Genomic DNA, 11,957 nt, shown 5'->3' with positions numbered 1-11,957 from the left:
TGTGTATAAGAGACAGATCCCACCCCATCCTGTCCCATTCCCAGTGACACCGGTGACACCATCCTCCCAGCCCAGCGCCCAGCCAAAGCACAAGCCATGTTTTCAAGTCAATGTTATTTGGTTTTTTTTTTTTCCTCTGGCTTTTCGCTTTTCTTCACGTTGTTTTCTTGCTCGCTCGCTCCCCCCCCCAAGCCCTCCCTCAACCCCTTTCAATCTCTCTAAACACTTTATAAGCCATAAATACACCCGAATGAGTTTAGATCAGTCGGAGTAAATGTCAAATTATCTTCTCTCTTTCTCTTCTCTGGCTTTTTTTCCCCCTTTCCCTCCCCCTCAAAATCAACAGCTCCTAATAATCCGTCCCAACCCTTCATTATGCTTTGCGCTCTCACTTGGAGAGATTAAATGAATAAAGTATTAAAAAAAAAAAAACCAAAAAAACGGAAGAAAAAAAAAAGGAGGATGGAGGGGGGTGGGACAGAGGAAAAAGAGAGAGGGAGAGAAAAGCAGGGGCACTTATTCTCCCTGCGTCTCCAACCATTTTCCTTTTCTTTTTGATTTCTACATCGCTGGTTTGAAAGCCTTTGAGTGACGGCGTCACAGGAACCCGAGAGAAAGCTGTGAGAGGCAGAGCTGTGTGGAAATGCCTCTGCACAGTAGGTAGAAAGTAACGTAATTATAGAGCAGGTCAGAACCACTCGAATGAGCAAAAATAAAAGCACAGAGGTTTTTCTGTAGCCCGTCAGGGGAGGTAAAATCATTGTAAACTCTTTCTTTTTTTTTTTTTTTTCTTTATTCTCCCCCCTTTCCTCCTTTAAGGTTTGCAGTTTCTGGGAAATGAGCTGTGTGTTAGGGGGATGTAGGAAACCATCGGAGTTGGGATTTGGTGGGTGGCTGCTGCCTTTGAGGAGAGGGATGTGCTCCGTGTTGCACCGAGGCACCAGCTGCTGCAGCCACAAACCCCATCGGTGCCGGGGGTGTCCTCCAGCCCTGGGGCAATGTCCCCTTCTTGCGACCCCATCCTCTGCCCAGGACAATGTCCCTGCCTGGCATGGGACAGCTCTGGGACAGGGCAAGCATCCCTGCTTGATGCAAGAGCACGGGGAGGAAGGGTGATGATGCACACGAGGAACCACGGAGGGAAATTCGGGGCCCTGTCTTGTAGCAGGGCCTGGGGAGCCTGGGGACGGCCATCGGGGTGCTCCCGAGGCCACATGTCCCTTCCCTGGGTGCTGATGGGGACCCTGCCCCTGAGCCCCCCACACCCACCAGCAACTGATGTGAGGGGGCAGCAGTGGGCACCGGTCCCGGGGGATCAGCCAGCTCCGGGGTCACCCATGTCCTCTCCCTCCCCAAAAGTCAGCCCCACGCCCCCCCGGGGACCTCCCATCCTGGTGACGGTGCCTTTCTCTCCGCAGCATGAACGTGCAAGGGGACTACGAGCCCGCTGACGCCACCGGCTTCATCAACATCAACTCGCTGAGGTCTGTGGGGTCAGGGCGGGACCCTGCCCAAGGGGGGGAAAGAAGCCCCCGGTACCCCCAGGGCTCTCTCCTTCCTGGCTCAGGCTCTGGGGGTGCACCGAGGCCTCTCCCCAAGCCCCCACCAACCACTGGGGTGCGATCACCCCCACCCAGCACCAGCTCTGCCTAATTATAGCTTTCCCCAGCACAGCCTCTCTCGTTATTTTACTTATTTCTCAGAGCCCACCATACTCCCCACCCCGCCACAACTCCAGGGCTGTAAAACACGCCACATTTACATAATGGGCTCTTAATTTTTCCATTGCCTGTTAACTGCTTTGTTCTCCCCATCCGCCATGTCCCCCCACCCCTTTAAGATAAATTAATTACATTATCTCATGGAAAAAAAAAAATAATTAAACTGTACAGGCCTTAACAAATGCCTGCTCTTCACGCCCCCTCATTTTGCTTAAATTAATTGAAAGGAAATGTGTGTTATTACTGTTAATTTACAATTAATTTTTTTTTTTTAATCCCATTTCCAGGCTGAAGGAATATCATCGTCTCCAGAGCAAGGTCACCGTAAAGCAGGATGAATAGCAATCAATCGCACGCGAGCCTCCCGCTCCCCTTTCTAATTTCTCTAAGAACTAGCACTAATTGTGGTGGTAATTTGTAATTGTAACTTGTCTCCCTGGAGTCACGGCGGAGGTGATGGCTTTGTTATGGGGCGGCAAGTGAAATGCAATCATTAAAAAAGGTGGTTGGCCAGAGGAGAAGTGGGAAAAGAAATAAAAACCCAGCCACGCGCTGGGTCCGCTCATTGAGAGCTGGGCTTTATTCCTGCCTTGTTTGTTTGCTCTTCTGGCCCAGCGCTTCCCCGAGCCAGGCTTTGTGAAATTTGTAATGGATTAAGTGCCTCTGAAGGACGTGGGGGGGTTTGGCAGTACCGTGTTGTGTAGGTGGGGAGCAGGCACATCACCCTGCACGGTGCCGGTCCACAGGGGCGAGCGGGGTGGCAGGGATGGGTTAAGAGGATTTGATCCTTTCTCTTTTGTCTTTATTTTAGTGTATTTTAAGAGTAGACTTGGGGCTTGTTGAAAAGGAAAAAAACAGGGGAAATATCTGCTGATGGTGCTGTGGGAGGCAAGGAGGAGAGAGTGCTCGGGCCGGGCCGGGCAGGGGGTTTCTCTCCCATTCGTTCCTGGGTGGGTTGCGGGTCCCTCTGTCCCCAGGGCTCAGGCTGCAGCGCTTGGCTGCGATGCAGGGGTGGGTCAGTAAGGGAGATCTGCTCCAAAACTACGGTGAGAGCAGGAGGAAAGAAAGAAAACACTTTCTAACCCATGCAAATACCCGGGATGCTCTTCTGCTCCACGCTGCTGAGGATGGGGAAGGACCCGGTTTGGGATGTCCCCAGCTGGGAACCCAGACACTCTCCGGGGCTGGGAGGGACACACTCACCGTGCTCCATCCTGTGGTGCCCGGCACGGCTGCGGGGCAGCGGGCAGCCCCATCCCCACAGCAGGGACATGCTCCTTTCCAACACATTTGGGGAGCAAAAGCAGAGTTGCCACCAAAAAGGGTAATGTTTCTGTAGCCCCCAGGGGGACAGCCAGGCCCGGTGGCCATTTGGGGACATACAGGCGTGCCTTGCCCACTCCACTGCCGAGCCGACAAGTGTGACAAGCTCTGACATCACAGCTGGGAAAATAACATGTTATTTTCCCAGCTTGGATGTGACTTTCCCTGCTATTACTGGCAGCGACCATCTTGGGAGGAGAAAGCAGCAGAGGGCTGTCAAGCGAGGGGAGAGAAATGTTTTTCTGGGCTGGTGGAGCCTGTCCAACCCCCGTGGGGTGTGGGGAGGGTGGATGCTCCACGGGGCAGCCCCGTTCCCTACATCCCATCGCTTTCGGTAGGAAGTCCCCGCTGGAAGTATAACTGCACGTGGGGGTCCCATGTGAGCAGTGTCCTGGAGCCCCGTAGCGATGGTTGGCAGCAGGGGTGTGCTGTGGAGCCCACCCCACATGGGTGTTCAGTGTCGAGCCAGCCCTCTTCCTCCCACAGCAGCCTCTTCCCAGGCAGGGGAAAGGGCTTGAAACATCATCAGGAGCCACCTCCTGGGGGGGTTCATCCAAAAAGCAGGATGAGAACAGGGGTCCTGACCTCCCGCACACCGAGGAAGGATGCTGTGCTGGCCCATGGGACAAGGGGCAGCCCTGTAAGCTGTGAGCGTTGCCTCCCCTGCCCGTTCTTGGCAGTGGCATGGCTTGGCCACGGCAGAAGTCTCCACTGGCAAAGTAGAGTTTGAAAGAACTTGGTGCAATGATGAGCTGAAGTCTTTTGGGAGCAGTGGGAAACAGAAAAAAAAAGTGTCACAGCCGAAGTGTCTTGTGCCCCAATGCTTGAGAAATGCCAGACATGCTCTGGGAGGGCTCGTCACACCAGCTGGGCCACCTCTCCCCGGGGAGATTAAATCATCCGCTGGAAAAAAAACATTTAACTCCAAGGCCTCCAATCTCCTCCAGCACTCGTGCTGCAGCACTTCGGAGCCCAGACCCAAGGGTGCCCCTGTCATCCCTGCCTCACCGCACCGCTGGGATGTGCAAGGCTGAGGGTAGGGGATGGTGCATACCACGGCAGCTCCAGCTCCTCAGGCAGAGCGGGGCTGCTCTTGGAGGTGGTGTTGGACGTGGCTGTGGAGGAGCAGCGTGTGTTGGCTTCCAGCTGATGCTTCCAACTGGGCTGAAAGCACACCATGCTGGTAAAGGAGAGCTCAGCGTATTCAAACAGCCAAGTCAAACCCAGAGCGAGTCTTGCAGGAGGAAAAAGAATTCTTGAAAATCATGGAGGCGCAGGATAGTGGAGACCCAGCAAGTGCCTGCTCTTTCCCTTTGGTGCAGCTATTGGGGGCTGCAGCAGTAGGATGCTGGGAGTCAAACACCACATGTTTAATTATGTTACTACTTTAATTAACATCAGTCCTTCCAGTTTCCATGATTTGATGGTGTTTCTTTGCCCCCCCTTGCAGTTTCCCGTCACCCTTCCACCTCTGGTGTGTCTCAGGGAGGTATTTCAGGGGCTGGGGCTGCCAGCCTCATGTCACGGCAGGAGGGAAAAGCAGCAGATGAGGCACACGGTGTGAGCAGTTCCTGAACCACCTGGTAACTCCCCGGCAGAGACATTTTGGGATAACATTTTGGGCTTTCAAGGTAGCAGGCTTGTTTCTGCAACACCCATCTGGCTGTAAGGAGAATGAGTGTGGGATGGGGGCCCCTGTCCCCAGGGCAGAACTTGCAGCTGTGAAGAGCCTGGAGGGACCCCGGGAAGGGACCTGGGTCACTGCTTCGAAGCTCCTCTGCGCATCCCCCTACAGCATCGCCCATTTCTTGAGGTTCCGCCTGCCCCAAGGCAGCCCCTTGGTCCCTGGGTCTGGGGGTCCCCGAGGATGCCCTTGGGAAGCTGCACCCCCTCTTTGCACCATGGACTGTGCTGTGGGGCTGCTCTGCCGCCCTCCCAGGCTCCAGGAAAGGGCTTGTCCGGGGTCACTGCAATCGATATCTCATCTGCAGGCTCTCCTAGCGGAAGTGATGGTATATTGGAACATGGTAATGGGACTTGTCTAGTGGAAAAGGCTAATCTTCCCCAGCTGTACAGGATCTCTGCAGGTGTCCTCCGGCTCTCCCCGCTGCCACCAGCCCTGCAGCCAACCAAGGAGCAGACATACTTCTTTAAAGCTGCAGCAGTCCAATTTAATGCTGGCTCTGGCAAGGGAGAGTCACCTCCAGCCCAGCCCTGTGGGGTGCAGAGCCATGGCCAGGGCTTCCCAGCGAAGGGTTGGTGCTCAGGGTGGCACCACGCGGCACGGGCGGCCGTGGCAGATCAGATTTTCTGCCTCAAAGCAGAGAAGGTGACGTGTCCTCCAGCCTCTCTCGCCTGGGGATGGCATTTCCTCCAGGGAGAGGAGGAGCAGGATGATGTGGGGATGATGCCAGGAGAGATGTGAGCCCCCCAGAGTGCCACCTGCAAGCGTAGGTGGCAGGCAAGCACGTGCCATGGGGAAAAAAGAGGGGTTAAAGCTCCTTGCTGTTAATTTGGCTTTTTTGGGAAACGAGCTTGCTGCCCGGTGGTGTCACTGCGGGGGGCTCAGCCCATTTTTCCTGTCCCTAGGGGTTGCTAGCAGGGGCAGATCTCCCCTTCCCCTGCCCAGCCTGCACCCAGGCTGGCTTTGTACATCCCTGGGGGGTCCTGCTTTTTAAAGCTGACCAGCCAACTCTGGCTACCGCAGCCTGCTGCATCACTATGGCAAAATCAATTTTCCCGTTTCTCTGGAGGTAGAGGTAATTACTGGGTTTAAGGTTTAACATGCATGTGGATTTTAGCGCAAGCGTTGCCAGGAACAACTCAGAACAATGTGCAGGTTTGGGCAATGCATCCTGGGCACTCAGATGTGGCCATGGTATGTGGATCCTCCAGATGGGGTCTGTAAAATGGGGGGCCCAGCAGCTTTGGGGTGCCCACCAGAGGTTGAGCCACCTTCAGATCCCACGAAGGTCGTGCCAAAGATCCCGCTGACCTCGTTCAAGGCAGGGATATTTTTTTTCCTGCAAAAGACAGTAAGAATAGCTGGGTGTTAAGAGGAAATTCCCAGTGGGACAGAGCAACTGTGGGGCTGCTGAGTTTTTGCTTAAACTTTATTTTATTGGGAAGAGAAAGGGATCACAGGTCTGTGCAAGCAAAAGGGATGACATTTTGCAGGAGGGAAGCAGGGAGGTCTTGTGTGACTGTGTCCTGTGGGACTGTCCACATCACATCCCCTTCTGGGGTTCCATCTCCCCATCTGTGGGGTGTGTGGGAGGGGACCCCAGCCCACCTCTCCCACAGGAGGAACAGAAAATCCTCTTGTGCCACCCAATATCACGTAATATTGTGCAGACGCTGATCCCTGGGCCATGGTGCTGGGGATGGCATCCCCTTGGCAGGGACACTGGTAATGATAGTGCACCCACTGGAAAACCACAGGAGCACCCGCGAGGAGCATTTGGTTCCTGTTTTCCTTCAGAAACTTTCCCCGAGCAGATCATGGGAGCGGGGAGGATGCCGTGGGCCCCGCACACAGGTCACAGGGCTGCAGCACAGCATGGCTATTAAGTGTTTCTATCTTTCCAAGGGAAAGCCATCCCCCCGGTGAGGTTGGGAGTTGCTGGTCGCGAGCTTCCCAGGCAAGGGGGAGATGGTCGCCTTTGTAAACCCCTTAACAAGGTGGCTTTGTCTCCCCGTTTAACAAGAAGCTCCCTTGCTTCTTCCCCGGGAGTTTCCCAACGCAGGGTCCCTGAAAGCCAGCTTTATGCTCTGGCCGGGGACTCGCTGCCGTGGGGCCGGCGGGGATCAGAGGGACACAGGGGCCCTTCTGCACGCCCCTGACAAAAGGCTGCCCCGGGGGGACAGAGCGTCAAAGCTCAACCGGCTCGGGGAGGGGGGCAAGGGACCCGCAGAGGAGGCTGTGGCGCGAGCCCGCCGTCCATCTGGTCACTCGATCGTGGCAGGCAGCGACCCAGCGATGCTTGGGGAGGGCCAGGGGGGTCCTTCTGGTACGTCCCCCCGGAGAGGGGGCAGGGGGAGCAGCCGGGAAGGGACAGGTAGGTTTTGTTGGCCACAGGTAACCGGATCTGCGGCCGTTGGTGCCTTCCTGCCCTCTCCTCTGGCTTCTGTGGGGCGTGAGAGATGGGAGGTGGGAGTGAGGAGCTATGGGCTGGAAACTGAGACCTCTGTTTGGAGGGGATGCTTCTCCTCGGCTGGATGGAAGTGGGTTTGGAGAAAGCCTTGGGGTGTCTCTGCTCTGGCACCCCACAGCCCTCCTGGCCGGACCAGGGCACATGCAGCAGCAGGAAGGACCACTTGGGAGTGATGCTCGGCTGTGAGGGGCATCCTGGTCACGGCAGAGGCATCACTCATACCCATGTCAGCGTCCAGTTCACCCTCTCCCACCTCCTCTCCCTTCTCCAGAGGCTCTGCTGGCCTCTGCTTGGTTTGGGATCTCTTGTCCTTCCCTCATCCCACCAGCAAGTGCCCCGTCTCGCCTCCCCCCTCCAGCCATCTGCCTCCAAGCCCCCCGCCCAGATTTACTGTCACACGTTAAAACCACGGCTCAGTGCCAGGGTCAGGGTGTCACAGTGGCCCCTCATCGATTTGTTTTACCTCCCCTTGGCAAAAGCACTTTGGCCCCGGCCCCCTTGGTGGTGTAAGGGGCTTCCCAAGGCTCCCGGTACTCCCTTTACCCATTCTGGTGCTGTGTAGCTGGACCCCGTGGGCACGGGGCAGCGGGTGTCCAGCTGAGCCACTGATCTCCTGACCCCCCCTGGGGCACCTAATGTGTCTCCCTGGTTTATCTGGATCAATATTTCTGCAAGAGCAAGGAAGACCCCTCTGGGGAGGGGAGAGGATATGGGGTCCTGCTTGTTTGCACAGCCTCATGGCTGGTTTAGTGCTTGGCCAGGCTGGGTCCCTGCTGGGGGCCTGGAGGGGAGGGGGACCCCAGACTGGGGGTGCCAGCTCAGATTGGGCACATTCAGGGTCTCTTCTTTCCAGTTTGTAGATCTCAAGCTCTGCGCTGGAGTGCGATGGCCAGGATGCCCTTGGGTCCAAAACCCGAGGAGCTGGAGTGGCTTCAGCCCTTGAGCCTCCCACCCATCAGATATGGGGCTGCTGTGGGCAGAGGGATGGCAGAGGGTGGGGGCACAGAGTGCTCACGGGGCTCTGGATGAACAGCAGAGGAGCAGAGGGATGCTGGCAGCTGCAGGGAGAGCATTCAGAGGGGTTTGCTTCTGGCTCCCTGATATTCGAGGCTGGGTGAGGGATTTTTGAACTATTTTATTTGGTGCTGGGGGTTGCTTTTACCAGAGCCTGGAAGTGAAGGTAAAGGACAAACACTGGCTCAATAAAACCAAGCTGTGGGCTGCTGGGAGACACAGCCAGGACAGCAGCCTTCAGCCCTTCCCGGTGCGCGCAGGGGGATGCCCGAGGCATGGGGGCTCTTGTTCTTATGGCTTGGCAAAGGGAATCAAAGCAGAAAGAACATGACTTAGGCCACACAGGCTGCAACTACCCCTGCTGAAGGCATCAGGACTCCAAAACCTCTCCTGCCTCCAGCCCTGTCCCACGGCATCGCCCCCAGCCCCGCCATGGCCGTGCCCACGGGCCCCTGCGCTGGCGGCCAGGGCAGATGCACAGCAACACGGGCAGCCCGAGGAGAAAGCAAGAGCTCTTGGCAACTCTGCCTTTTGCTTTCAGCCTCGCCCTCTCGCTATTTATCGGTGACTTTTGTCCTTGGCCAGCTTAGCGGCTGAAAGGGGCTGTATTATATCACATGTAGGCAGCTCCTGGGGGGAGAGGGCCGCGCTTTCTGCTGGAACAAAGCGCGGGTTGGCTAATTCCCCTCTCCTCCCGCGGCACCCGGGTCCCATCTGGTTGACACAGTTTGCTCCAGTGTCTCCTGCTATTAAGCCCTCACTTGCCTGCTTGAATCGCTCGTGCTCCCCCCGCCCCTGTACCCTCGGCCCCTTTTTCTTGCTTTATTTTTCATTTTCCCCAAAGCCAGGCAGAACTTGCTCCATGGAGTGATGTCAGATGTGTGCGAAGCAGACCAATAAAACCTAATGCATCCCCCTCTTTGTCTGCCGGCCTCTCCAGCGCCTCACAATTTCCACTCAGAAAGCCACTTAAAACACATCAGCAACAATCCCTCACAAAACAGCCACTTGTTGGCTAATTGTGCCGAGGACCTGCGTGCACCGCATTGCGCTTTCCTGCCAAGGAGGGTCTAACGCTGCCGGGGGGCTGGGGGTCTCTTCTGAACAGAGGGTGATGGGGACCCTCAGCATCCGCCAGGATCAGGCCTGGGGTCTCAGCTGCTCCCCAGAGTTTGGTGGGGCAGAGATATGGGATGGGGATGCTTCTATTCCCCAAGGCTTCGGTAGGTCTGGCTCGGCTGGCTCGGATGGTCGCAGAGCTGGGAGTGGGGCTCGGTTCAGGACCCTCCTTTGCACTGGGATGGACGAGCAGATGGACCCAGCAGAGCTGCCTGGATCTCTGTCCTACCTGCTAACTCCTGCCTGGGCAGGAACGCAGGCAGGCATGCTGCTGGTGGGATGCGAGCTCTGGGGGCAGACGAGGAGGGTGCTGGGACCCTGCTGGGCTGGTGACTTTTTGCTTGGTGCCTGTGAGCCCGGGGTGATGGCCCTGTGTCTGAAGGCTGAGAAGAGCTGGCTGCCCCGTGCTGACAGAAGCTTAGAAGGATGTCGGTGGGTTTCATCAGAGGGGATGGAGATCCAGGCATGTGTCGGAGGGCAGACAGGGTGAAAGTGAGAGATGCTCCGTGCTGGGAAGGAGGCAGAGGGGCTTGGACCTTTGCCTAATGGAGGAGCATCCAAAAATGCCTCTCCAAGCATCCTTTGGGCCCTTTAGGATGGGGGAGAAGAGACCAGCAGGTGGTTAATCTACCCTTTTTCATCCCCGGGGGTGAGAGCATACCTCTGCCCATCCCTCTGCTGCAGAGGGTGCCCCAGCATATCTGGTCTTCCCTCTCAGCAGACAGAGAAGCGTGTGGAGTAGCTGCATTTATTTTTCTGCCGAAAAGCTCTGGCAGCTTTTCCTTTTGCCACTCCCGGCATCCTGGGGAGCAGGACTGGAGCTGCATGTAGTCAAGTCAGCCTGGTCTTGGGGGGGAAACCATCACATCTTTTAGCTTAAAACTCTCTAATCCTACCCTGGCTTGGGGCTAATTTGAGGCAGGCAAGGAGGTTCAGTGCCAGAGCCGGCTGGCAGCGGTAGCAGGAGGCTCCTGGCCGGTGCTGTGCTGGGCAGGCAGCCCAGAGCCCTCCTGGTGGGCACGGTGCCGCAGAGCACACCTGCCTGCACTCACCTGCCTGCACTCACCTGCCTGCACTCACCTGCCTGCACTCACCTGCCCACTTAAATGTCACACAGGCAGAGCAGCACAGGGAACCTGGCCAGAGTGGGCTCTGGTTTTTTTTTTGCTTTCCCCATAGGGAATGGTGCTGCCGCCTGCTCGGGCTCCGTTTGGTGACAGAGCTGAGATTCTGCCGCGCTGCCTCAGCCAGAAGCAGCCAAGCGACGTGGAGGGAGCTGCAGGCAGCTGCCTCGTCTTCCCAGTGCCTTGCTTTGCTGCCAGACGCAGCACACTGCAGTGGATGGGGGACCCTGGGGGCAGGTCGGGCGCTGTGTCAGCCACACACCTGGGCAGCGAGCGGGTGCTGGGGGAAGAAGGGGTTAAGCTGAGCCAGCGCCGGCAGAAATCCGAGGATTACAGGTTTGTGGCCGGACTGTCCCATCTGTCACCAGCACAAAGACAAGCCCTGTCTCGGGCTTGGCTGACAGCGAAGAGCCCACCACTACATTAGGACTCCATTAGGGAAGACTGGCGATGGGAAATGGCAGCTGTCAGGGCACTATCATTTCTCCTGTAATTCCTCCTGCTTGCTTCTCAACCGCACTTAAATAGCAGGTCTACCCACTGGGCCAATTTTGCATTTTCTTCCTCCCGCTGCTCCTCTTCTTTCTTTAAAGCTGCAGCTCCCTGGGCCCCTTCACCAGCAGCCTGCCGTGGCCTGTGCCAGTGCTGCCTGTGCCTGCCCATGGCATCTCCACAAGGAAAAGGGTTCATGAGTTTTGGCAGCATCCCCACTGCCAGGGCAGCCATGGAGCTGCAGAGATGCCAACTTGGCCTGAAACAGCACTGGTGGGCTCAGCGATGGGACTCGCTGGCTTGTGACCCTGGCACAGAGAGGAGAGGTGGGTTATGACCTCCAAGGACAGGCAACATCCTTCCCACCATCTGGGACCACCTCTGAGCTGGTGAATGTTTCCTGGTCTGCGCTGCCCTTGCCCAAACTCCCGGCTGCCCGTGCAGGGTGGTACTGCTCTGCGAAGGGGGTTGAGGGGGCAGGATAGCGAGTGGAACCAAGGACTGTGTCTGGTGACAGTGGTCTGGTGCAAGGTTTTTTTTCCTCTAGCCGTCAAATCTTTCAGCACCTCCTGGGTTGCACTCCCTGGTGCAGTCGTGGCCACCTTGGGATGGGATGCTCCCCTGGAGCCATGCGGTCTTGGGATCCATCTCACCATGGCATGCCTGACCTAAGGATAAAACCATGGACAATCAGGTTTCCTGATCGGACAACATCACCTGGAAACTCTCAGGACCTGCAGAGAGCATCTGCTCCAGGAGGAGCCTCGGGGAAGCATCTCGGCATGGTGGGGACCACTGAATGAGCCACGTGTTTGCTGGGGGGCTCCATGCTCACACCTCTCCTGGGACACCCCGGCGGCTGCCCGCACCCTGCCCTGCCCTCACCGCATCTCCTGCCGGACCTGGTGCTGCCGGCATGCTGGCGCTCCCCGTGGAGCCCTTTTCCAGTGGGGGATCAAAACAAACACTTCTGCGGGGAAGTACACTGCAGTGGTGCTTGAAATAAATAA

The 11,957-nt window shown here is 56.9% G+C and overlaps 1 protein-coding gene across 2 annotated transcripts in view; it reads left to right on the top strand.

Moving 5' to 3' along the window:
- The window catches only part of ASS1 (argininosuccinate synthase 1), a 28,891-nt gene extending 26,599 nt beyond the window's left edge, over positions 1-2,292 (top strand). For both annotated transcript variants that reach the window (XM_026860507.1, XM_026860508.1), the window contains exons 14-15: positions 1,419-1,484; positions 2,009-2,292. In XM_026860507.1, the coding sequence (XP_026716308.1) occupies positions 1,419-1,484; positions 2,009-2,063 (121 nt within the window). In that variant the 3' untranslated portion in view covers positions 2,064-2,292. The remainder of the gene's footprint in view (positions 1-1,418; positions 1,485-2,008) is intronic.
- The last annotated feature ends 9,665 nt before the right edge of the window (positions 2,293-11,957 follow it).

The sequence above is a fragment of the Athene cunicularia genome, assembly GCF_003259725.1.
Source record: "Athene cunicularia isolate RWA chromosome 17 unlocalized genomic scaffold, athCun1 chr17_part1, whole genome shotgun sequence".
Taxonomy (NCBI): domain Eukaryota; kingdom Metazoa; phylum Chordata; class Aves; order Strigiformes; family Strigidae; genus Athene; species Athene cunicularia.
Note: the sequence above shows the minus strand (reverse complement) of the source record. Positions and strands in the feature narration are given on the sequence as shown.